Source organism: Panthera uncia, chromosome D4, assembly GCF_023721935.1.
Source record: "Panthera uncia isolate 11264 chromosome D4, Puncia_PCG_1.0, whole genome shotgun sequence".
Lineage (NCBI taxonomy): Eukaryota > Metazoa > Chordata > Mammalia > Carnivora > Felidae > Panthera > Panthera uncia.
Genome location: NC_064807.1, coordinates 88,028,798 through 88,054,730, shown reverse-complemented (window position 1 = coordinate 88,054,730; position 25,933 = coordinate 88,028,798). Strand labels below are relative to the sequence as shown.

The window sequence follows — 25,933 nt, the reverse complement described above, 5'->3', positions numbered from 1 at the left end:
GGGCAGAGAGAGAGGGAGAGAGAACCCCGAGCAGGCTCCGTGCCGTCGGCACAGAGCCCGACAAGCCTCCATCTCATGAACCGTGAGATCAGGACCTGAGCCGAAACCAAGAGTCTGACGCTTAACCTGCTACGCCACCCAGGCGCCCCTACGAATTTATAATTATCAAAAGCAATAAAAAGAGAAGATAGCATTTCAGTGCTTTTATGGATATTTAGGCAGGTAAATTTGATATTATCCTGTTAAACCCAAATTAACTCAAGGGGGCAAAAATAGAATGCCCCGTGTAACTTTGGGTAGCATATGAGGAAACATTTTCTGGATTTTGTGCCAGGCGCCACGTGAGGTAAGTTTAGAACGCTAAAGGAGATAACTGTCTCCAACCGCCCTTTCCTTTGTCCAGACCGTGGTCCGATGCTCGTAAACACCTTAGTGGATTATTACCTGGAAACCAGTTCTCAGCCGGTATTGCACATCCTGACGACCCTGCAGGAGCCGCACGATAAGGTAACCGCTGGGGCGTCGTGGGGGAGCGCCGAATCCCTTCTCTACCAGCACGACGGCCTCTGCGCACACCCGCTGTGCCGTCTGAGAGCTTGCCGCCTCGACTTCTCCAGAACACAGATGATCCCATTCCCGCACTGTAACTACCCAGGAAAATGATTTGCAGAATTCATGTTTCCCGAGACGTTGACAAAAGAAAGCATATTTCATAGGTTTCCTAAGATGTTGCTGTTCCAAGAAAGCCTGTCGTCCCCGTGCTGTAATTGTCCACTGACAGTTTGACCCATGAGGTACCCATGATCCTGTCATGCTGGCAGTAGGGCTTGAGACTCAATCAACGTGGGGAAATCTGTGGTACAGGTGGCTGACGGGGCTGATTGACGAGCCCTGTTTGCCGAGCACCAGGTGCCTGGAGGGCTCCTCCGTGTTTTATTTTTGTGGGTGGCGGATGATTGCGGACTTTGGTAAGTGCTGAGATCCTCAGTGTGAGTGGCTTCACTAGGATTCGGAGGCCTTGCCGCCGTGTGCCCTTTCCAGTGTGTCTTGTTTTGTTTTGTTGTTTTTCTGGGCTGAGTTTTAACTTCTCGACCACCTGATTTATATTTGGGGCCAAACCACGCGGACGGGGCTCCAGCGGCAATAAGTGGCTACCGCGGGATCCCTCCCAGCTTCAGCGACCCTCCGCAGGCTTGGGGCCAGTGGGTACTGGAAGAAGTGGCTTATTTGCACTTGACGAGAGGGTCCAGGAAGGAGCCTGCTCCCCTTTTTTCTAGACTTGCCAACTGACTGCCTTGTCTCAGGCCAAACACAACCGTATTTCGTTTGCCAGTGTGGTTTTTAAAAATCTTTTGTTTGATCGAGGTCTTGAGGGGCTGGAGTAAACCGTCGCCACCTCGGTTCATGTGACCCCCATATGTTCACGTGAGGATCTCCCCCCCCTGCCTCCCAGCCTGGCTGAGACGCGCGTCCCCTCTTCTTTTACATTTTCAGCACCTCCTGGACAAAATGAACGACTGTGTGGGCAGAGCCGCCTCGCGGTTGCCCGCCCTGTCGTTGCTGGGCCACGTCATCAGGCTGCAGCCGCCCTGGAAGCACAAGCTGTCTCAAGCACCTCTTTTGCCTTCTTTGCTCAAATGTCTCAAGGTACGATGCGTGCAAGGGTTGGGACGGAACGGCTTTCTGAATGTCGTTTCTGCGAGTCTCGGTAACTGTAAAGCAAGCGAGCTAGACGTTGAGAGTTTAGGAACTTTTAGTGTCTGGCTTTCCTGGCACATAAGGTAATCCACAGTTGGTACTCAGTAAGTCCTCCGAGCGTCCCGGTGACGGTCCCGTATCTTCTGTCCAAGCAAATGTGGCAATACTTCAGGTCGGTTCGAGACGACATTATCCCAGCCCTCTTTTTTTTTTTTAATTTTTTTTTTTTTTTTAACGTTTATTTATTTTTGAGACAGAGAGAGACAGAGCATGAACGGGGGAGGGCCAGAGAGAGAGGGAGACACAGAATCCGAAGCAGGCTCCAGGCTCCGAGCCGTCAGCACAGAGCCCGACGCGGGGCTGGAACTCACAGAGCGGGAGATCGTGACCTGAGCCGAAGTCGGACGCCCAACCGACTGAGCCACCCAGGCACCCCAATCCCAGCCCTCTTTGATTCCATCGTTGTCTGGTCTTCCCTCAGTTAAGCATCTGGATTCTCTTTGGGGGAGCCCTTATTTCTAAATTCTCATTTAGCGAGTAGAAAAATGGCCAAGCGCTCTTTTTAACCATTTGGGAGTGTGCTTTACTTGCAGCTGTAATTACAGTTTTGTTGCTAGAAGGCCTACTGAGTTGCATTCTCCTTTTTGCACGAAATTTAGTGCAATTTGTCTACACAGCGAGTCACAACCTGAATAGAACTTTAGGTTTTAGTTTTGACAGTGGCTTGCTGAAATAGTCAAGGCTATTTGCTGAATCTGTTCTAATTCCTGGACTTGTTTCCTATCTATAAAATAAGAAAATGTGGTGAATGTTAACTGCCTGTACCTCACAGAGACGTGAAAATATCCAGCAGTATTTGTTTCTGGGTGGCAGTACCTCTCGGTCATCTGATACGACAGATCGATTCTTGTCTCTGCCAACAAGGGTAACTTTCATTACCCCTAGAGGTGGATCCCAAGGAGTCACATTGGTAGGGTATCGTAAAAACAGGCATTGAACGTTAAGAAAAAAATAGGAACGATTTTAAAAACTTAATTTTTTTAAGTGAATGACTCTGGTGAGACTGTAACTCCATTTTGAGGCACACAGCTTAGTTCAGATTGTAAAATACTTACCTTTTCCAAATGGGTGAACTTTAAAATTACTCCTGGACTGTTAGCCAGGCCCTGCTAGACTATTTTCCTCGACAAAATTAGGGTTAGTCCTTTTTACTGGAACTGGTTACGTAGTCTTGATTCAACTACCAGTATTTTGCGTTCTTCGTGTTAGATCGATACCCGCCATGATGAAAGGCTTAGTGCTTAATGTGACAACTAAATCTATTTGAGACTTTATTTCCAGACTCGTAGATTTCCTTTTTTAACGGGAATAATGAATGTCTTAGCCTGCATGGCAGTCTTTTGATCAATGTCTCGTTTCTTAAATCTGAATTCTAGTTACTTGGCAAACATCCATGAGTTAGTGAGGGGTCAGGTGAGCAGCGGTAGCTATTCTGACTTGACTCAATCTGTTGGGTGTTGTGTCGAGTGTCTTCATTTGACCTAAAGTTACAGGACTTGCTATTTAACTAAAGACGTGGTCAGAGGTCACCGTGTCTTCTTTTATCTGTTGGTCTGTGAATGCTGCTGTGGAGTTGAGCGATTAAATAGACTTGGTAGCATAACGCTAATTTTTTCTTAAATTATATTTCTGTTGTAATCCTTTAAACAGTAGTGAAATACGTGGGGCACCTGGGTGGCTCAGTCGGTTGAGCGTCCGGCTTCGGCTCGGGTCATGATCTCATGGTTCGTGGGTTCGAGCCCCGCGTCGGGCTCTGTGCTGATGGCTCGGAGCCTGGAGCCTGCTTCAGATTCTGTGTCTCCCTCTCTCTCTGCTCCTTCCCCGCTCGTGCTCGGTCTCTCTCTGTCTCTCGCAAAAATAAATAAACATTAAAAAAATTTTTTAAAAAAGTGAACTACTCGACAATATGTAGCGTTTTTGAAATTGATGTTAAAAAGTAAATATTTTTGGATTTGGTTAAATGAACAAAACCAGTAGCGTTCCTTTGTTCTGTTAAAAAGCAGCCTGTCGTGCTTCTGTCCAAGTGCTGTAAGTACAGCATCCTCAGGCTGGAGGACTTGGGCGTCCTCAGGTCAGGTTGAAGTTCCTCTCCCAGATGGGTTTATCTAGGGGCATCAGACTCAGTACAGTCAAGTCTGATTCAGTATTGTTCCCCCCAAACCTGGAGGATAAGGAAACGAGTCTGTGGTGGGGGGCGGGGGGGCTCTAGTTTGTGATCCCCTTAGAATTTAGAGCAGCTTCTTTGTGTGTTGATAGTGCTGATCCGAATGCTGGGCCTAACTGGTGTTTCTTCGTGCTCGACCTTTTCTTCTGCAGGTGGACACCGATGTCATTGTCCTCACAACAGGTGTCTTAGTGTTGATAACCATGCTACCAATGATTCCACAGTCGGGGAAACAGCACCTTCATGATTTCTTTGATATTTTTGGCCGTCTTTCGTCGTGGTGCCTGAAGAAACCAGGTAAAGGTGTCCTTACATGCCTGTTGTTCCCTACCAGGTAGATGCTTTTCTTACCGATTTAACAGGTCATGAGCTGTAAGGGAAGGACAGGTAGAATTTTCTAGCTGGCATGGGTGGTCGTCACTGACCAGTTGAGGAAATACGTTGGGTGCGGCCACTGTCAGCACGAATAAGAATCAGGACTGTGGGACACCTTCCTTATTTTGCTGGCTTAGAAGGATCAGTTGTCAGGGAAACTGGTAGGATGTAAAACTTCCTAGCTGTTGGTAAACTTCAATCTTCTCAAAACACCCTCAATCCATGTCGTGGCAGTACAGGACTAAGCTTGTGGAACCTTTTTGTCTTCGTCTGCTGGTCTCTTGTCACAAAACGCAAACCTCCGGTTCTGAGAACCCCTCTCCTCTATGCGGAGGAGGAGGAGGGAAAACGCGGTGTGTCCCGAGTGGGGCGCTCGTTCTGAGCGTGGTGGGATTTTTTCCCCATATTGGCAGGTAGTCCAGCTCTATCAAATGATTCCGAAGCCGTGGGCCTGTGATACTTGGGATCTTTTGGCGAGCCTGGCACCAGCTACTCCTGTTGCGAACATGAAGCATTAAGCCACGTGACACCGGAGGCTGGGGCTTTCTGTAGGGAATTGAGTAACAAGTGCAGGACCCGCGTGATGCTGGCTTCTTCAGTAGGCTCTTCCTGGGCGGAAAGGGGTGGTCTGTCCGCTGTTAGGGAGGAGCTTTACGGACGCTGTGGACCTTGGGTTTTCTGCGGGGTCTGCGTGAGACTTGATGAACCAAGTGCTGACTTTCCCCCGCTCTCGGCTCCTTAGGCTGGTTTCTGGATAATAGGTTTTTCGCTCCTGTAGTTACAGATCTGCATAGCTAAGACTACACACCGGTTGCAAAAGGATCTGTCAGTTCGTTTGGCCAGTATTTGAGCTCCTGTGATGTACCAGGCGCTGAGGGCCCGGGCTGAGCGAGACAGTGCCGTTCTCAAGAAACGCTGCCGAACAGGGCAGTGGAGAAGTATCATGACAAATTTTAGGCGGGGGGCTTCTGGACGGCTCAGTCGGTAGAGTGTGAGCCTCTCGATCTCGGGGTTGTGAGGCTGAGCCCCGTGTGTGGCCTAGCGTTCGCTTAAGGTTTAAAAAGAGGTTTTAAAAAAAACCACAGCAAATTTTAGGGAGAGTGATTATCATGAGAAAGGTCAGTGTTGTGAGAATGTCGGGTGGAGACTGGAGAGGACCGGAGAGGTTGGATGGGTAGGAGCCTTTATGGGTCACTCTCAGTAGATTGGAGTGTATCCAAAGGCCAGAGGGAGCCACTGACGGACTTTAGACGGGGGTGTCGGAGGTGCTCGGATCTGCATCTCAGCCCAACACGCTCGCTTGCTGTCTTTGGAGCGAGGTGGCGGTAAGTGACCACAGGTCGTGCCGGCAGCCACGTGCTCGTGCCTGCTTTGCACTTTGCACACGTCGCCTCGCGTCCGGCTGAGTCTCCTGTCTGCGGTCTCCCGTTTTAGGCCACGTGACGGAAATCTATCTTGTCCATCTCCACGCCAGCGTCTACGCTCTTTTTCATCGCCTCTATGGAATGTACCCTTGCAACTTTGTCTCCTTTCTACGCTCTCACTACAGTATGAAGGAGAACTTGGACACTTTCGAAGAGGTGGTCAGGGTAAGTGAAGACCGCCCATTTGATACTCCGCGTCCCATGCACGCGGCCCGCGGCTGGGGCTTCCGTGTTCAGAGGTAGACAGATTTTGAGCAGAAGCTCGGCTTCCCCCGCCCAGCCCCAGCCCCAGCCCCAGGCAACCGCTGACGTGCATTCTGCCTTTGTAGACCGGCCTGTCCCAACGAACGAACGTTTCCCAGAAACGGAAGCACCCCGTACGTGGTGTTCTGGGAGTGGTGTGACGTGTCGGGTCCACCCAGGCTGTGGCGGGCGTCGGGGCCTCGTTCCTTTCTGTTGTCAAGTAATATTCCATTGCGTGGAGATAGCGCAGAGATTGAGCTTTTTGTAATTTGTCACCCCAAACTCTTCTAGCCGATGATGGAGCATGTGCGAATTCACCCGGAATTAGTGACTGGATCCAAGGACCACGAACTGGACCCTCGAAGGTATAGAAATGGAGCCGGCGACTCAGAATTTTGCAGCATCTCCCTGACAGGTTAATCATGTGATGTAGGCGATGTCCTAGGTGGAGGTATTATTTGGAAACAGAGGCCCTTCTACTTAGGGGATCACAGTGTTTTGAAGGACTGGTACAGCTAAAACTTTGTATGAGTCTAAGACACATTCCTCGCAGGCAGAGAATAACTCTTTCCGCAGAGTGGAGGCAGGTGCGGTGCGGACAGCTGTCCTACAGAACCCCGGGAAGGCTCCCAGCTCGGTGGCGCCCGTGACCGTGTGAGGCAGGCCATGCGGTGTGTGGTTGAAAACAAGCGGATTGTGGCAGGTGTGGACGTTGAGTTGTTAGACTCCGCCTGCGTGGAAGCAGGCCACTGCCATCCTCCGTGGGACCCTGAGAAGTTTCCGGGTGTGCTCCCTGGAGAAATCGCACCTGGAGGCTTCCTCTTTGAGGATACCTGGCGTGGGGGAGGGCAGGGCTGAGTCCAGACTGAGAAGGGAAGGGAGTGACGTTCTCTGCGTGGATCTGTGAGAAGCTCAGCTCCTCCCCCAACTTTTCTCTGGCTCACGGCTCCCTCGGCCGAGGCTTGAACCCCTTTTGGGGAAACTGGTCCACAGATGCTGACATCTGGGGATCTCCCACTGCCCGGTCCTCTCACGGCGAACCTCACCCCGCCGGCCCTCTCTCTGCCACTCGGAGCCTCAGTCACCGTACAGCCACTTACTGTGTGTGAGAGATGCTGGCTGTGGAGAGGGAGACAGAGTGTGTGTGTAAAGTTTAACGGATCACGTGAATACCTGTGCGTGCAGCCACCGCCCGGCGTCCCAGATGAACATTCCCAGCCGTCTTTCTCCCTGTTCCCTGTCCCACTCGAGGGAGCCCACTGTTCTTGCTTTTATGTGGATCGTTCTTTCTTTTCTTTAGAGTTTGACCACATGTATTGTTGGGCTTTGGAAAGCTGATGAGGAGGCCAGGCCAGGCTAAGGAAAGGGCAGTCTTGTCACCATTAGATGAAGGAGTGCAGGAGACGCGAGGAAGAGCCCAGTGTCTGAGTGTCCACCCGGCTTCCCTCATTGAGACTTTAGCGGAGCCTCTGGAGGGGAAGCCGGTGGGCAAGGTCATTCCCGAATGAGTCCCGAGAACCCGGGCTCACCGGAGTCCGCGCATCTGGCAAGGCCCGTGGCGAGCCCGGCTCCTGGATGTGCTGCCGGAACCTGGCAGCGTGGCTTGGCTCACGGAGGCCCACCTCCAGGAGCGGGTCAGAGCAGTGTCCTCCTGGGGGGCCGATCCAGGCAGAGAAGGGAGAGCGGGGCCTTGGTCAGTGCTGAATCAGGACCGACTAAGCATAGCGCATCCGGGCCGGGCTCGCCTGCACGCCGTGTCCCTCCATTAAGCAGATAGAGCGGTGGCAGCGGGGACGTGGCCGTCTGTCGCGCCTCGTGCATGGCTTCGTTCTGCCCCTCCCTGCCCTCCCCTGCGTCTCGTGGCTTTTTTCCCCGGTTTGCTCTTGTTTTCATGGAGCGCACCCTCTCGTAGCCTTGAGAGAAAGGAAGCAGCTGCCCGGCGGGATGCACACCTCTGGTCCTCGTCGTCCCGCGCTCGGAGGGCGTCATTCCATCGCCACCCTGCCGCCAGTGTTGCCGTCGAAATCCAAAGCTGCTCTCACTCCTCGCCGGCTGTGCTGCTGTGTTCTTCTCTGCGGGAGCCTGGAGAGTCTTCTCCTTGCTCTCACGTTCTGGCACTTCCTGGTCAGAGTCTGTTCTCATTATTCAATCTGGAAACTCTTATCTTTAGGCTCTAGGAAACTCTCGTTCGTTATTTCGTGCTCGATCTCCTTGCCCCGTGGTGTCTGGCTGGCACTGTTGGTATGTGGATCGGGGCCTCAGAGAGTGGTTCTTTGCTTTTCTTTGCTCCCCTGTTTTCTTGTGTCTTTGCTCTTTGGCTCCTTCTAAAGGTTTCCTCGTTTTTAGCATTCAGTCCTGTCGCGGCTACGTTCCCATGCCTAGCGCCGTGTTTTGAACGTCTGAGAGCTTTTTACGGTTCTCCGAATGCTCCTCTTTACGGTAGCTGTTTTGGGTTTCAGGGCTACAGCCTTTCACGTCTTGGAGAAAGCTGAATGTTGTTTGTTCCCCGTGTAATCCATTGACTCCTGTTCTTTTGAAGTCTTCGAGGCTTTCTGCAAAGATCTGACAGTCTGCCTGCGTCTGGGTAAGGAGCCAGAGAGATCTGTTCGCAGGGTGGGGCTCACTGCCTCTGAGCTCCTGCATGTGTCAACCTGAGCATCGCTTGGAAATACTGACGTCAGTATCGAGTTTGCTGGTGGAGTTTTTGTGGAGAAGGGTCTTCTGATCTCTAGCCTGGGGAGGGGCTGGCTGCCACCGAGGAGAAGAGGCTGGTCGTGGGAGGGGCTGGTGGTCTCGACATCCAGAGTGGACACGCTCACTTAGTTCCCTTGTTTGAGTGGTATTCACACCCTCAACTCTTTCCGGAAGAGTTCAGTAGCTCAGTCCCGAAACCGTGTCTTATCCTTTCCAGAGACTAGCCCAGATTTCTGCTGCCCGGGAGCGTAGAGTCGGGGAGGGGACCCTGGGACTCTAACTGCCCCTCAAATAGTTTTCACCCTATCGTCCCGATGCTAACTGGCCTGTCTACCTGTGCTCCTCTCCAGTTCCAGAAGGACTTGATGTGTAAAAATTCTGTACCTTTTGAAGGATTCTGCAGTATGAGTCAGGTTGAGTTTTAGCTTTGAGACAGAGGGAGCTTAAGGCTCTGCTTTCATGGATTTGTGGCGTCGGTTACCTCTGGGCCGTCTGCCTTCCAGCTTCAGGAACCTGTCGTGCTGCTCTCTCTTCTCCCATTCTTCTCCTTCTCGTAGGTTTATATTAAGAAGAAACGAATCCCTACTGTAGGCTTGGTGGGTTTGGGAGGTTGTACAGTCGGAGGAGTATGTTCAGTCTAGGATATGAACTTGGAAGTCTCCCAGGCCAGTTTAGAGAGCCTTGCTCCCTTCGCGTAGGCAGGGGTCATCTGGCTTTTGGAGAAAGCTCTAACCCAGAAGACAAGAGACCAACCTAAAGAGAAAAAGGAACTAGAAAGGAACCGTGATAATACAGAGATGTCATAGCCACTGAGATGGGGCATTTGAGCACATGGAGAGGTCAGAGTGCCACGGAGGGGAACATTCAGAGACTGAGAAAGAGCGCTTGAAAATGAAAAATGAGAGCTACTACGGTAGATTCCTTGACAAAAGTCCCGGAAGATAGAGTTGAGAGTGTCTCAGAAAACAGAATCAAAGAATACAGAGGAGGAGTATTCTGAGCAGAAAGATACTTAAAATAACCAGTCCAGGAAGTCTGACATCTCATAAAAAAAGAGTTTTAAAAAGAGAGGAGAAAACTTTTGTGGGGTAAGAAATTGTAAAAGACATAGTAGAAGAAAATCTCCAGACGGACACGCGTTTCCAGATTGAAGGGGCTCACCCGGCACCCGGCCGCAACCAGTGAGAAAGAATGCTCCCAAGTCTCAATGCTCATTGTGGTGAATTCAGGACACCAGGGACAAAACTTTTAGAGAGAGGAAACACCAAAATGCATCATAAGGATAAAGTCGGAATGGTGTTAGCTTCTGAGACTAATTGAGACGAAAGGGTTTTCCACTTAGAATTCTAGACCCAGCCAACCTGCCTGTCAAGCGTGATACTTTTAGCTATGCAAGGACTCCGGTTTACCTCCCACCTTCCCCTCCTCAGCTAACTACTGGAGCACGTGTCCCATCAAAAGGAGAGGAGAATAGGGGGAGACACAGGGTCCAGGAAATGAGGGGGCCTGACCTAGGGTCGTGGTCAAGGGAAGTCTTGGGATAACACTGCATTGCAGTGCTAAGAACAAGCGGTCTCAACTGACGTGGGAGAGACAGGGCTCCAGAAGGGAGCTATTTAGAGAGAGGGTAATAATTCTGGCAGATTATTTGCATATCGTTATGTAAAAATTACATTAGGCATTGTTTCAGAGCTGTTAGAGTAAATTTAGGAAGAATTATAATAGATACACAGAAGACTGAGGAAAAGAAACAGAAAAATCCAACCTCTGGGACAAACTAAATCGAACAGAAAGGGAAATCTCGTGTTACACTCTTCGGCTAGCGCGTAGTACTTACATAGTCATAATGATTGTCGAAAACCGATTTTGAGAATAAAGCAACACGTGATACACATCTATTGAGAGCATCAGGGAGGAGGGAAAAGGGTGTAGGGAAGTGGCCTACCTCGTCACCTACTGTCATAGGAAGTTAACAGGTGGTATGTGATCTGTACATCAGGAAATTGAGAGCTCAGAGCGTATTTAGAAATACGCAGGCAGGGTACCAGTTCGGCCGACAGAATTGGAAACAGCTGCCAAAGCGCTTGAGGGGCGTGGCATGGGAGGGGCCTTTTAATCCTACGAAGGCTTTTGCAACTACCGTGTTTGACTGAGGTAAGATGCCGTGGAGTACTTCTGTTTCATGTTTGCCCGCGAAAGAAAAAAATATGCCACAAAAACTGACACCCAACCGATGAGATTTTACTTCCCGGTTTCCGAGAGATTAAAGTACGGAGAGTCCCTTTGAGAATCGAGGAAAATACTGTGAGTGCACGTATTCGTGACGACGTCAGACATCTGAACGCATTCCTACCGTGTTACGATTCTCACTTTCTTCTCTCAAATCGACGTTCCTACGTAAGCAGCCTGATCCTTGCTCTCACTCCGTCCCTTTGCCGGTCACGCTGAGAACACACCAGGCGGAGGCTGCTGCCCATACACACAGACACCACGGACAGCTAGCAACCGCGTAGACCAGATGTGTGGCAGTGACCTCGAACGGCTCTCCTCTTGGGGATGCTGCCTACGCCCTGGACTCTTGTTCTGTATTTGAGATCCCATTTTCAGCATCTCAGATTGAAGAACATTCTAGAACAGTTGTGGAGGAGGAGTAGATGTTTTGTTGGGGTAAACCCACGGAGTGCCCTTAGTGCTGGGCTGCTTTTCTGTAAAGTTGGGAACGTGAGAATGAGAGTCTTGCCGGATTGCTACTTACTTAGGAACCCGTATAGCGAAATTACGTGGTCTGAAAGGAAGTTTGTACTGGAGCAGGTGGATGCTGCATTCATCGTTAGGGCTTTGTAGAACACTTGGCAAATGTTGAACAGGTGGAACGGGGAAAGCCTATCATTCTTGACTTCAGTTCTTTTAGTTGGAATACTTAGTGTGGTCATCTCCATCGCTTTGTGGGCATATCTCTGAGTAGTTTTGAATCCCTTCTTCATTTAAGCTCATACCCTGACCCTCTTATGTCACTGAATCTTTGGAAACGTGATTTTTCCAATCAGCTTTAGGAAGGTGTAGTTTACATACACTAAGATTCGTCAATTTTGTTAAGTTCTGACAAAAGTCCGGTCACGATAACGAATGTTCCGTTGCCCGCAAGGTTCCTTCGTGTCCTTTGTGGTCGGTGTCCTTCCTGACTCTTGGCAGCCATTGACCTGCGGAAAGCATGCTTTTTCATGATGGTATGATCATTTTTCTTCTCTAGAATATGTCTCCGTGGTGTGACTTTGGGTTATTTCTTTTTTTCTTTCTGCCCTATAAGCTGTGCTGGGTATCGTCCGTCCTGATGTGTGTCGATTTCCGTAAGCTAAAGCCTAGAGGTGTAACTGTGGATCACGTGACAGGAATCTTTGGACGATCTTAAACACGTTCTCGTGGGCGTTCTCTGGGTTTGAGTCTTTCTGTGGCGTCTTTCCGGTCTAGCGATGGATTAGAACTCCCCAGCCTTTGATTAGTGACCTCGAATCGACCTCTGCTCCCTGGCAGCTTCCAAGTCTCCCTGTTCTTCGATGCCCTCTGTTCTGAGGGAGATTTCCCCCTAGCGACTGCTCTGTGTCGTTCTCTTTTGAGGCTCTTTCTAGTCTTGTGTTGATGACGTTTTGGTTTCAGATTAGTTTCTGATAATCGGATGTCACCATTTTAAATAGGGAGGCCTTAGGTCTGATTCTTAGCGTGCCAGTACCGTTTACTCTTTGGGCTGGCATGCTTCAGCCTCGTCCTTGGCCGGTCCTAGCTCTGTGCCCGGCCCCGAGTTAGCATTCTTAAGCCTTTGGTTGTTTGAGAAAATGGATTACACCTTGCATTTCTTAACTTGTGTTGCCTTCTCCAGGTGGAAGAGATTAGAAACGCACGATGTTGTGATAGAGTGTGCCAAAATCTCTCTGGACCCCACAGAAGCCTCCTATGAAGACGGCGACTCTGTGTCCCCCCAGGTGTCAGCACACTTTCCTCATCGTGCGGCCGATGTGGCCGCCAGCCCTTACGTCGACACGCAGAATAGCTGTGGTGAGAGTGACTTCGGTTCTTACTGCTCTACAGCTTTGTCTCTGGAGAACACCGTTGATTTTTGTCAACTTCATTGTCTCTTCCCGGAGTAAGACTTCACTTCAGCTCCTAGGAACGGTTTCCCAAATATTTAAAATTAGAATTCGCCTCCAGTTTCTCCTGATTAATTCCTCTGTCCCATTTAATTTAAAGTCCCGCATCCTCGATCTCCTGTATCTCCCACCCGACAGTTTGCCAGCAGACTCGGGAGTGGGTTTTTAACACGTTTCCGAAAAGGAAAAATACTCGGCTTCTAGGCAGGGAGTCTTTCTACATTCATTACAGGCAGTTGTAGTGAGGCCCTGCGGGCTGTAGCACTGACCCAGTTCCAGTGAGTCTGGACGACGTAGAATTGGTTTCTAGAAAAGGTGGGCTTATCCATAGGCAGTACCCATTACGGGTATCATCCCAGCTGTGCTTTCTCAAGGCTGTGCTTTCTCCCCGCTGACGCTTCCTTGGACATTAGCTCTTACTGAACTTTATTTCCAAAGAGCATTTAAAGAGCCGTGCAGACGTTACTTCGTCCCTGGTGCCTTGGGAGTCCCCTTAGTTTTTTTTTAAATGTGCATATCGTCTAATGGTTTAAAGTGCCGTAATTTTTTTCTTTTCCAGAATAATCTAAAGTCACACACTAACCTGCTGTGCTCTTGCCCTTTCATTGTAGGGAGTGCTACCTCGACCCCTTATTCCAGCTCTCGGCTGACATTGTTAAATACGCCCGGGCAGCCACCTCAGACTCTGAGTCCCCCATCAACACGGCTGTTGGCTGAGCCGCCACAAGTATGGTGTTAAAGAGCGCGCCTGCTCGCTTCTCTCCTTGCTGGGGAAGTTGCCCATTTGGGTCGGGCTTTAGCATGTGGTTGGGAAAATCTGACACTGCTCATTTTAGGACTGGTTTTCAAGGATGCGTGGTATTAGGGCAGTTAGTTACTGTTGCCACTTGGGTTTCTCTTGGAGTCTAGATTTACAGAATGCGTCTTGTCTCGCAGTAGAGCCTTAATAAGATGCCTGCTTCCGTTTCGTCTTGGATAGACTAAGGCTTGGGGATGGCCTGGTGCTCATTTCTCATTGCTGATGTGCCTTATTAACTTCCCAGGCTACTCTCTGGAGCCCATCTATGGTTTGTGGTATGACCACTCCTCCAACTTCTCCTGGAAACGTCCCACCTGACCTGTCACACCCTTACAGTAAAGTCTTTGGTACAACTGGTACGTGTGTCTGGGGCTGGACTCGGTTGCTTGGTCTGGGCCTGCTGGGTAGGGCAAGGAACTGTCTCCTAGGTCTGATGGTGAGTTTGGGCTGCTGACAGTTGTAAACCTGTTTTTGTTTTGTTTTGTTGTTTGAGAGAGAGAGAGGGCGCAAGTGAGCGAGAGGCGGGGAGGGAGGAGAGTTGGGGTGCAGAGAGAAAAAACGAGGGCTCACCTGGTGTGGGGCTCAAACTCGAGAACCATGAGACCACGACCCGAGCCGAAGTCAGATACTTAACCGATTGAGCCACCCCGGTGCCCCAGTAAACCTGTTTTGGACGCTTGATGCGAACCTTGGGGCTTTAAGAACATAGAAGGTGGACCAAAACAACAACTCTAGATCCCTAGAAAGTTAAGTCTGGCGTCTTTCTTTACAGTCCGGTTGGAAAAAATTCAGAGTTTTCTAATAGGCTTAGTGATGGTGTGTGTGTCGTCTGTGAACAGGTGGAAAAGGGACTCCTCTGGGAACCCCAGCAACTTCTCCTCCTCCAGCCCCACTCTGCCACCCAGACGACTACGTTCACCCATCCGTCCTGCAGGCCACGGCCACGCCCCCCAGGAAGGTACGCTCGCGCTCGCCTGCGGTCCCTCTGCCTCCGCACGGTGACCCACGGGCAGCCTCGCCCTGGGAAGGAAGCTTGTCACGTCAGGTGGAGTCTGGACCTGAAACGTGATGGGTTTGGATCAGAACAACTGGAAATACTGGCTAAAGGGCAGCTCTCGCACTGTGATCTGCTGACCCCGGGACCCCAGAACCCTTTTCGGGGACCCAGTAGGTCGACTGCCTTCACAGTAATACTAACCTCCTCTGCCCTCCTGACCCGGTCGGCATTTGCTCTCGAGTGCGGTATGGTGGGCGGGAACAGCCGGCCCCCGGCACACATCAGGGCGGGCACCAAACCGTCCGGGGGCACGGCCTCCTTCTTCCTTAACGTGTTTCTTCAGTTTAAGGGGGGGAAGATAAAAAACCAAAAACACCAGTACCTTAAGAGTCTCTATAGAAAGCAATAAAAGTGATTAATTTTATGACATCGCGACCCTTGAGACCACGTACGTTTACGATTCTCTTTGATAAAACACAAGCTACTTCGTGGGCACTGGTGCCGTTACTTGAGTTGGTGCTGGACCGGCTGCGTTTTTCATGGACCACCGGTTTTATCTGAAGGAACGGTTGACAGACAGACTGCGGTTATGCAGACCTGAGTAGGAGACAGGCCATTGCTTACGTGATCAGCTGAGCCTGTCACTTCAAAATAGACGATGGACAGTCTTTGTTGCCAGTGATAAAATTCACCTCTCGGGCGAGGTCAGGATACGAAACGGCTGCTCTCTGCTACCATGATCTGGATGGTGTCCCCGAGACTTTTGTGATGAGACTGGAAAGTCCTGGGGATCTTGGGGAATAATTGAGTTTTCGATGTCGCGTGGTGAATATTTGCACGTTGGGGAGCTCTGCGCCATGTGGCGAGCCAGCGCCTTTTGAATGTTTCCGTGCGTGGCGTTACCAGAGGCGGCGGACGTAAAGGTGTGTTCGGGGTACAGAGCAGGCCAGTGGATTCGAACGCAGGACGAAGGGCAGGTGCCACGGCTTCGGAGTCCACGCTGCACCTAAGTTCACGAAATGACTCCGTCAGGTCTCGGTGTGATAGGAAAGATTAAGTCTTTGCGTGGCTGCTTAACACGGGGCCTAGCGGCGTCGCCAGGGTAGCGCGGGGCAGGGCTCCAGGGAGAGGCAGGGCGGGAATCTGCCGTCCAGCCAGGAGAGCTGGCAACACGGAGGACACTTCAGTCTTCTCACTCGAGTTCTTACTGTTTTGTGTTGGGAGCTATAGTCGCGTTTCATAGAAGGTTATGTCGTTCGTGTTTACACGTAGTGGGTTTGTTCTTTTTAAGTGAATTAGTAAGTATTTAAAAACTTCTTGTTTTGATTTCTAATACGGTTGCCTATCAATAGATAGAACCCCATAAAGGAAAAGCTCACGGAACTCTCAGTTCTTAAGACTCTAAAGGCATCCTGGTACCAAACACTTTGAGAACCGCTGAGCTAAACTTTAAACTTCTTTATAACGTGTTAGCGCTTTAGCGTTTTAGGGTATTTCTCTTACATAAGAGAACACGTACGCAGTTTCCTGCCTTGTCACGTAAATGATGCCTGTCTTTTCAGGAAGAGAGAACAGATTCAGCAAGGCCCTGTCTACACAGACAACACCATCTTCCGAATGACAGAGGATTAGGTAAGGTCTCTGGGTAACACTAGGCGTTGCTTGTCTCCTCTTGGGTTAGATGTGGAAACAAGAAAATTCTGGAACACCACAAACGCTGAAGCCCGGAGATAATGAAACATAATCAGTTCTAAAAACCAATCTAATAATAACATCCAAAAAAGTGCTTTTAAGCTATTGCGGTGGAGTGCCTGTGTTTTGCACTGGTCAGACGGTTTTATCTGTTCCCTGGGACCTTAGAATAGAGGATTTTAGGGACGCCCGGGGGCCGCTCAGTGAAGCATCTGACTCTTGGTTTCGACTCGGGTCATGATCTCACAGTTCGTGAGTCTGAGCCCCTCGTCGGGCTCTGCACTGACAGTGCAGGGCTTGCTTGGGATTCTTTCCCTCTCTGTCTGCCCCTCCCCTGCTTGCTCTCAAATAAAACTATAAAAAAAAAAAGATTTTATTTTCTGTGGGATTAACCCTCCATACCTTTAATCAGACCCTTGATTATAGCTTTCTGGAGTAGCTCCAGGGAGAGCCGCTCCGCGCGCTCCTCCGTGCACTCGGCAGGACGAGTCGTGATGGCGTCTTCTGCAGTGGAACAGCTTTGCGGTTGTGGGGGTTACCAGTGTGTTTTTTTGACTCGCGCTGTCTTTGTTTCTCTTTAGAAGAGCTACCTGGCAGCAAAGGTTCTGTCACTCTCAGTGACCTTCCAGGGTTTCTAGGGGACCTGGCCTCGGAAGAAGATAGTGTTGAAAAAGATAAAGAAGAAGGTGAGGTGTGGGATTCTGGGCCCGGACGGGATCGCCACTCGATGACAAAGCGCTCATTGTGCCCTAAAACCGGGATTTAGTGTCGACGCTCCCAGGCTTGCTGGGCTTTTCTTCTCCAGGGGGTAGAAGATGGGAGTCTCATTCTGGGTCTTACGTGTCGCTCTGGGTGGCACTCGGCATCACACAGCCCCCACGGCCCGGCCTCGCCCAGATGGCCCGTTTACAGTGGCGCCTCCTGTCTCCCTCCCTCCTCTCAGCGGCGATATCTAAAGAGCTCTCCGAGATCACCACAGCTGACGCCGAGCTCCTGGTTCCTCGAGGAGGCTTCGACTCTCCCTTCTACCGGGACAGTCTCCCGGGCTGCCCTCGGAAGACCCATTCGGCCGCCTCCGTCGCGCACGGCACCAGTGTGCACCCTGAGCCTTTAAACTCCTCCCTGGACAAGCTTGGGCCTGACGCACCAAAGCAAGCCTTTACTCCCATAGATCTGCCCTGTGGAGGCACCAGCGAGAGCCCTGCCGGGAACAGGGAGCGCCAGGCGTCGCTGGAGACCAACATCCTCACTCCCAGCCCTTGTAAAATCCCGCCTCAGAGGGGCGTGGGCCTTGGAAGTGGGCAGCCTCCCCCTTACGAGCATCTTTTTGAGGTGGCATTGCCAAAGACCGCCCATCACTTCGTCGGCAAGAAGACCAAGGAACTGTTAAAGAAAGCGAAAGGAAACGCGGAGGAAGACCATGCGCCCTCTACCTCCCCAGTGGAAATACTGGATAGACTGATACAGCAGGGAGCGGACGCACACAGCAAGGAGCTGAACAGGTAAGGCCCCGGCCCGTTCTCTTCCCTTTCAATGTCCGGTTTCATCAGAAAATACAGGCAGTCAGGGTCGGACGCGGGACTCGTTCCCCGTGCTCATGGAGGCAGCTGGCTCCCCCGTGTCTGTCAGTGCCCTTCCAGTCTGGCACCTCTGCGTGTGCGGGACCGTGTCGCGTCCACACGCACCTGACCGCGGCGGTCCCGGGGCCGCCGACCCGTGCCGCCGTACCGTGACGAAGCTCAGACACATTCACGGCTGCTCCGAAAATCGGAGGATGAGGTTGTGGTATTCAGGTGGCACAGGGAGGTTTGTCCCAGCGTTTCCTTATCTAGCTGTAGATTGTTCTTTCTGTTTTGGTGACACAGCTCCTTGGAGGGAAGGTAAAGTCGGCAGCATTTCAGTGCGAGGCTGGGGTGGCCTGCCCCCTCCTCCACACCCGCACTCACACGTAGGGTTTCTTAGACGAATCCTGTCCAAGCCGCTGTTCCAACCCTTCATTTATTACCCTTTGCACCGGTTAGCTAGGGAGGGGGTAAGGGAATCCCCAATCCAGAGCCTGAATCCTCTGCTGTTGCTAAACAGGGTCTCTAATATAATAACCTCAGGTAGAATTTGACAAGAGATTTCCCTTTTTGAATGAGATGTGGTGTAACACGCTCAGGTAAATTACCTACTTTCTCCTTAAACTTGGCTACTTGCCCGTGTAGTGCAGTGCAGAGGGTTGAAATAGCCGGCAGTGTGTTTGATCACTCCGTCGCCTTGGAGAGCCGAGCAAAGGCCGGCCTGAGCGCGCACCGAGCGAGGGCCCCTCCACCCTGGAGACTGGGTCCTGCTTGGTGTGGGCGCCGGCCCTGCATCCGATGTATGCTGCTGCCTCGAACTCCCCACGGCCCTGGCTATTGGAACTTTCTTATCCCTCTGATGCTTTGACCGCAAGGAAGGGCTCTAGCCTTGCTGCACTGAAAGGCCCGGAGGAGGTTTCCCAGGCGAGCTCGGTAACTTTGTTTCACCCCAAACCTTTCTTCCTAGGTTGTCTTTACCCAGCAAGTCTGTCGACTGGACCCACTTTGGAGGTAAAGTTGTTACTTGAGCCCCAAACCCAGCCCGTGTGGGTCCAGTGTGCTTGCCGCCTTTTCTGTCCCTGGAGGAGGCATGCGCTGTAGGAACGGGTCTCCCCTTTGCTACGGCTCCAGCTGGCATATCTGCTCGGCCTCTAGCGTGTCAGGTGTTGGGAAGCCAGCATTTCCTACTTTTGACAAGTGGCACATGGCAAGTGCCTGTGAGTAGGAGTGCCGAACGTGCAGCCCTCCTGCCGGGCTTCCCTCGAAAAGACCCCAGGGAGGCCAGTGGTACCAGAGACGTGCCTGGGGGAGAGCACGACAGGGGAGGGAAGAGAGGAGCCTTGAGTAACGGTGTGGGAAAGTCCCCGGGAGTCCTCCCGCATCGGTCCCTCTTGTGTTCCTTCAAAGCAGAGATGGGTAGTGAGTCGTCTTCCCCTTCTAACGAATGGCTGTTGCCGAGACCCACGTGGTCGTGTGCAAAAGGAGTGCTGACCTGTTTCTCGAAGAATTGCGTTTCTTGGGCTAGCAGCCACGGGAGGGTCTCGATCGAACCTTCTGTAAAAGGCATCTCTGCCACCCTCCCTCTGCTTTAAAATCAGGCTCTCCTCCCTCAGATGAGATCCGCACCCTCCGTAACCAGTTGCTTTTACTGCACAACCAGCTGCTCTATGAGCGTTTTAAGAGGCAGCAGCACGCTCTCCGGAACAGGCGACTCCTCCGTCGGGTGACCAGGGCGGCGGCTCTGGAGGAGCACAACGCCGCCATGGTGAGCATCCGGGGGAGGGGGGGGGGGTTGGGGCGGCGGCTCGGCCGAGGCTGCGTGTGGTCTCGTGTCAGCACGACAGTCTGCAAACAGCCGCGGCTGCGTCGAGGCCCGGGGGTTCAGGCCTAGCTGTGCTCCCCGTGGGGCCAGGGGCCGCCGCTCGGTCTCCGAGGCCGAGACGTGACCGGCCGGATCTCCGAATTGGCTTGCCGCCCTCGGACACCGTGGGACAAGGGACCTGTTTGTTTGTGCGTAATTGGCTGTGATGACAACAGGGCCAACGGATCATTTTGTTTCTCCAAATATGAAACCGGCTCTCCTAAAGCTGTTCTGTGGCAAAAATCTCGTAGCACAGTTGAGAAGCCAGTTGGACCTGGAGGCTGAGCCGTGGCTCTACCACTTACCGCCTTAGGAAAGCGGTGAAGCCTCTCGGAGCCTCTGTTAGCCGTTCTGTAAAATGGGAATGAGAACAGCAGCACTTGCCTTTTAAAACGTAAAGAAGTCACGTGACTGCTTGTGCGGTGCCTGGGTGGGTAGTCGGTAAACGTTCCTCGTTTTTAGTGACCTTAATTGATAGCGTGTATGAGAGGTCTTACACCAGAGCTGATGGTTAGGGCTTTTGAAGGTACTGGGGGCAGTCGGCCCCTGAGAAAATTTCTTCTGGCATCTTGTGATCCGTTTGCTACTGTGAAATTGGTTAACCCTTGACCTCGAGCCACGCTGGACAGTTGTCAGCTGGCGGACGCTGGGCCCGGGGTTCCCGTGGCAGGGTGGCACGTGGCCGTCTGCATGAGACATCCGCGGTATGCCTCGTCCTCGAGCCTCACCGCCCACGGTGGCAGACGGCTAAAATGATCACATCCTTGGTCCCCGTCAGAAAGACCAGCTGAAGTTACAAGAGAAGGACATCCAGATATGGAAGGTCAGTCTGCAGAAGGAACAAGCCAGAAACAGTCAGCTGCAGGAGCAGCGAGACACGATGGTGACCCAGCTCCACAGCCAGATCAGACAGCTGCAGCACGACCGAGAGGAGTTCTACAACCAGAGCCAGGAGCTGCAGGTGCGGGCGGCCGCCGGGCGGGGGCAGCCGAGGGAGGGCGCCAGGGCGCCTTGTCCGTCGCAGCCAGCACGCGGGCTCTTGTCTCCGACGCCACCGGACGCGGGTTTCGCGTCAGGCAGGGCTTCCCAGCTCTCTCGGTTCCTACAAGCCTCCCTTGGCGTTTGGGGAACTTCCCTGGCGTTCCGCAGCCAAGGGAGACACCTGACGGTTCTGCTCGTTGAGCAGATCTTGAGCGACTTAGTATTTACGTCCTGATGACGCAGTCACTGTTTGAAAATCACACACGTAAATTTACATTTTTTTAAATTTCGTTTTTAAATGTCCACAATAATTGACCAGTGCCGTGCCTGCCCGTCTGGCACCGCGTGGAGTCTCAGATCTTGGAATCACATTGGAGACCGGCGCCCTCATTTCCTGTTTCACGCTGGTTTTCACAGGGCGATTTTTTTCCCCCGCAAACACCCGAACCCTGCTTTGCAAAGATATGACATCATCCCCAGGGACTAGCGAGCACATCTGATCCTGAAACCCTGACCTGCCTCCGGGGCGTAGTGCGCACGGTGACCGACAGATGTCACTGCGTTTCCCTCAAACACTCACAGTCTCCTCCTGGCGCCGCTGTGAGTTTGCTCTGCAGCCCCACGGCTCTGCGGTGCAGAGTCTGGGGTCCAAGATCTTTTCGTTCTTTTGCCAAACCAATCAGGAACTCCAGAAATGAACCGTAGCTGAATTTTTGAAACTAAGAAACTAAATCCCGATGGCCCGAGAAGAGTAGAGCAGTAGAGAACCTGGGCTTTCCCGCTTGTCTGTGGGCCGGTGCCGTGGCCCGCGGGTTCTGTGTAACTTCGTGGCCCGTCTCTTTGGGCAGACAAAGCTGGAGGACTGCAGGAACATGATCGCAGAGCTGCGTCTGGAGTTGAAGAAGGCCAACAGTAAGGTGTGCCATACCGAGCTGCTGCTCAGTCAGGTCTCCCAGAAGGTAAGAAACGGGGCGGGCGGGGTCTGTTCTCACACAGCTTGCTGGCGCGCTTCCTTCCGATGGGGCCTGTGCGCCGGCGGCCGGGGTTCCCCCCAGGGTTGGCCTCCCGGCTCCACCCCCCAGAGGACGCTGGGCAATGTGTGGAGGCGTTTTTGGTGCTACCGACACCGAGCGGGCAGGGGCCCGGTGCTGCTAAACCCCTTCCAGTGCGCAAGACGGTCTCCGCAGCACATCTGTCTGGCCTGAGCCAGGTGGGCGGGGTGGGGGGGAAGGGGGGCAGAGAGCGAGGGAGACGCAGAATCTGAAGCGGGCTCCGGGCTCCGAGCCCCGAGCCCCGAGCCCCGAGCCCCGAGCCGTCAGCGCGGAGCCCGACACGGGGCTCGAACTCCTCAACTGCGAGCTCGTGACCCGAGCTGAAGTCGGACGCTCGACCGACTGAGCCCCCCCCAGGCGCTCCGGAAGTCTTATTTTTAAATCCTCGTTTACATAAACTTGAAAAGTTGGTTCGCAGAGATTTCTTGAGCTAGGGTCCCTCCCTTGTTGGGATTCACTGCACCGTGTAGAGATCACTTATGAAGGAAATAAGTGAGTTTTCGTGGGCTCTGACCCTGGACAGCGTGTCCCTGCGGTGACTGTCGTACGCACGCCTGTCCTCTGCGGGCATCTCGTGGGTGGCCGCTCTGATGACGTGCATCTGGGCTGGGTCCCCTTTGCGCAGCACCGTTTCGAAGTGCCCTTCTGCCCATCTTCGTTGCCCTCGGACGCCCTCCTCCCCGCCGGCCGTCCTGTGAGGGGATTTGAAGCCGAGGGAGCGGTTATCGTGCCCGGGCCCCGAGGTCACGCGCTCCCGGCTGGGTGCTCTCTGATGCCCGCTGGCCCGCGTGGCGTCGCGGGGTCTTTCACCTTGCCTGTTTGTGCGCTGTGGTCGCAGCTCTCGAACAGCGAGTCGGTCCAGCAGCAGATGGAGTTCTTGAACAGGCAGCTGCTGGTCCTCGGGGAGGTCAACGAGCTGTATCTGGAGCAGCTGCAGAACAAGCACTCGGACACCACAGAGGTAGGCCCGGGGCGGGGGCGGGGCTCGTAGGGCGCGGCGGTGCAGATGTTCCCCGAGGGCCCGCTCGGCGCCCCCCCCCGCGCCCCCGCCGGCCCGCTGGGGTGAGCGTCCTTGGCCGTTGCTCGAGCTGATGGCCCCCAGCTGGCTCGCCGCGAGACCGAGTCAGGCGCAAGCGAAAGCGGCTCGTGGGAGTGGGCACGCGGTGGCCGGCAGGGTCTCTCTCCTGCCCGTGCCCGCCCCGAGACACGGAGGGAGAGAGACGAGGAAAGGACGGGGAGCCGCTTCTGTCGAACAGAACTCTCAGGACCGGGGGCATGCGCCAGTGGACGTAACTCTTCTTCCTTTCGACGTTGGGTTTAATTTCAGCAGATCGCGGTTCGGTTCTGGCGACGAGGCCGGCATCGGGATGATCTTACGTTAATTAGCGACTCACCCGCGGTGTCGAGGCGGAAGTTTTGTGTCACTTTCTAAATAGCCTCGGGTAATGTTAGCGAACGAGTCGGGAATGAGTCGGAATGGAATTTTAATGGTAAATGTTCAGATGCTTCCTGTCACTAACTTCTCCATCACACACAGGCTTTCTTTTCAGGATTTCTCGGGCTTGTGCTTTGTAAAGCATCCTTCTGGGCCAAATGTACAGAGTAGGCTTAGGAGCAGAGAGAGGTAATTTTCCTAATAGAGTTACTCCTTATTCCTCAGCTCCTCTCAGCTATCAGGCTCAGACTCCCTTTAGTAGGACGTTTAAGTGTGGAACTTTCTCTAGAAACCAGCCACCAGTCATTCTGGAAGTCAAAGGGGTTTGGAAAAGACAGAGGGGAGACAGACCTCAGGACAGGAGAGCCCCGAACATCCTTATTACTCATTCGCATTCCTGACGCCCCCGAGAGTGCCGCTGGGCTGGCCTCTGTGCTGCTGTCCTTCGGCTGGAAGGCTTGTACTCTTGGGGCCCCGAGCAGGCCACCTGGCCTCTTTGGGCTCCGTTTCACCGTCCCTGAAACGGACGTGCTGACCCTGACTTGCAGCAGCCAGGATGCCTGCCGCTGTAAGCAGTCACAACAAGAGGGACCAAATTTGGCTTAACGATAAGGAGTTGCATTGTTTATTTCGCTTGACAAGAAGTCCCAAAGCACGTGAGTCCTGGGTTGGTCAAGTCAGCAATTTAGGGACAACATCAAAGAGCTCAGTTCTGGGGTGCCTGGCTGGCTCAGCTGGTGGAGCATGTGACTCTTGATCTCGGGGTTGTGAGTTCGAGCCCCAGGTTGGATGTAGAGATTACTTAAAAGCAAGAAACCATAAAAACAAAACCCAGTTCTTTCCGTCTCCGGCACTACCTGACCCATCGCGGCACCCTCGTCCTTGGACTCACTGTGCTGGTGGTTGCAAGGCGTGAGCTGCGGGTGCAGTGGTCACAGGTAGACCCCACGACGTCCCACGGAAGAGGAGAGGACACTTCCTGCGGGTCTCACACCAGACGTCCCACCCTTGTTATCAGCCAGGGTTGTGTCGTGTGTGCCCATCCTTAGCTCAGCCGTTGCCTTGAACCTGCCAGGATTTGCCCTTGGGCCTGGAGTCAGGCTTTCTGCTGTTCAGTCAAGTGGGGGAGGCAGGGTGGGTATCTGAGAGGTTGGGCATGGCTGGTAGGTGTTGGTGTAGCATGTCACGGGATGATCGGGAAGGTTAGCGGAAGCACGCGGATGTTCTGAGTTCCGTACTTTGATTCTCCATAAAGAGCTGCTGTCATTTAGGTCAGAGGTCTGATTTGTTCACCTAACGTGAGCAAGTCTGGAGCCCTTGGGCACAGCCAGCATGGCCATGTGATCTGGCGCCCAGTTCTGAGCTTAAATCTGTGGCCTTTCACGCCAAGAAAACATTCACCGTTATTCTTTGAGGCCCACCTCCATGGAAGCTCTTTGCCTTGTTCCTTATGGTGTATCTTTTTGAGAAAAACAAATCTATGTCAGTTATATGTGTATCTTTCCACAGTAAAAACACACAAGGCAAATACAACACATGCTTGTTAGAAGAGCGTTCTTTCTGTGTCTTTTCTGAGCGTGAGTGTGCACTTGTCCTGGGTTCAGCTGGTTTAGTCTGTCAGCAGGCCGGCCATCTGCCCGGCGGGATCGCCAAACCTTATGGGGCACCTGATCTGCCAGTGCCGTGTTGCCTGAGCAACCTGCCAGGCCGGGTCATGCCCGCCAGCTTTCCCTTCGTCAGGGTGAGGGGAAAAGAAACAAACCAACAAACAAACAAAAAAAGACTCGCGACACCAGTATGTTGAAACTATAACTGAACATTGGCCTAGTTTCGTTTGATGCTTGTGAGTGTCAGTGTTTACATAGTTGATCCTATTCGCATGGCTTTATAGTTTGCTTTGAAAAATCCTTTTACTGATGTGTAAACTGTAAGTTTATTAAAAACTTATGAAATGGGCTTTAACTCACTTAACTGTTTTCCTGACATTTGGCTTAACGGTGCTTCCAGTGTTTTGCCCTTCTCAGTATGCTGAGATGATTCCTTTTGTGCCCAAATGTCTGTTTGTGGTTCAGATGATTTCCTCAGGGGTAGATTTGTAGGAAGGGGTATTAGATTAATACTTACTGCCGGCTTACTTTCCAAAAAGTTGTACTAATTGAGATTTCCACCAGGACTGGCCCAGAGTGCCTTCTCAGTGCTTATCGCCTTGATTTTCCAACATGGACGTGGCATGTTCGTTTTCTAAAAAGACTAACTCCAGTCGCGCCCCCCCCCCCCCCTTTTTTTTTTTAGGAAGTGGAAATGATGAAAGCTGCATATCGGAAAGAATTAGAAAAAAACAGAAGCCATGTCCTCCAGCAGAATCAGAGGCTCGACACCTCTCAGAAACGGATTTTGGAACTGGAATCTCACCTGGCCAAGAAAGACCACCTTCTTTTGGAACAGAAGAAATATTTAGAGGATGTCAAACTGCAGGCCAGGTAACTCCCACGGGGGAAGGTTTCTGCAGTGATGTGTGCGTTATGCAAAGCTTCCTATATTTGGGGCCGTCTGTGTTTCAGAGGACAGCTGCAGGCGGCAGAGAGCAGGTATGAGGCTCAGAAGAGGATCAGCCAGGTGTTTGAGTTGGAGATCTTAGATTTGTACGGCAGGTTGGAGAAGGACAGCCTCCTGAAGAAACTTGAAGAAGAAAACGCAGAAGCGGCAGAAGCGGCAGAAGAAAGGTAAGAACAGAGGTGGCGCCAGCGGCCTGTG

At 52.4% G+C, this 25,933-nt stretch overlaps 1 protein-coding gene across 9 annotated transcripts in view; it reads left to right on the top strand.

Moving 5' to 3' along the window:
- TSC1 (TSC complex subunit 1) overlaps nucleotides 1–25,933 on the top strand; it is a 50,104-nt gene that overhangs the window by 18,505 nt on the left and 5,666 nt on the right. For 6 of the 9 annotated variants that reach the window (XM_049638182.1, XM_049638150.1, XM_049638156.1 and 3 more), the window contains exons 4-22: nucleotides 404–507; nucleotides 1,495–1,647; nucleotides 4,075–4,219; nucleotides 5,732–5,886; nucleotides 6,256–6,329; nucleotides 12,533–12,708; nucleotides 13,412–13,527; nucleotides 13,844–13,955; nucleotides 14,439–14,557; nucleotides 16,159–16,228; nucleotides 16,870–16,974; nucleotides 17,232–17,790; nucleotides 18,818–18,861; nucleotides 19,449–19,615; nucleotides 20,490–20,672; nucleotides 21,541–21,651; nucleotides 22,583–22,705; nucleotides 25,472–25,659; nucleotides 25,741–25,902. In XM_049638182.1, the coding sequence (XP_049494139.1) occupies nucleotides 404–507; nucleotides 1,495–1,647; nucleotides 4,075–4,219; nucleotides 5,732–5,886; nucleotides 6,256–6,329; nucleotides 12,533–12,708; nucleotides 13,412–13,527; nucleotides 13,844–13,955; nucleotides 14,439–14,557; nucleotides 16,159–16,228; nucleotides 16,870–16,974; nucleotides 17,232–17,790; nucleotides 18,818–18,861; nucleotides 19,449–19,615; nucleotides 20,490–20,672; nucleotides 21,541–21,651; nucleotides 22,583–22,705; nucleotides 25,472–25,659; nucleotides 25,741–25,902 (2,866 nt within the window). The other 3 variants (XM_049638187.1, XM_049638192.1, XM_049638193.1) reach the window with 3 other exon arrangements.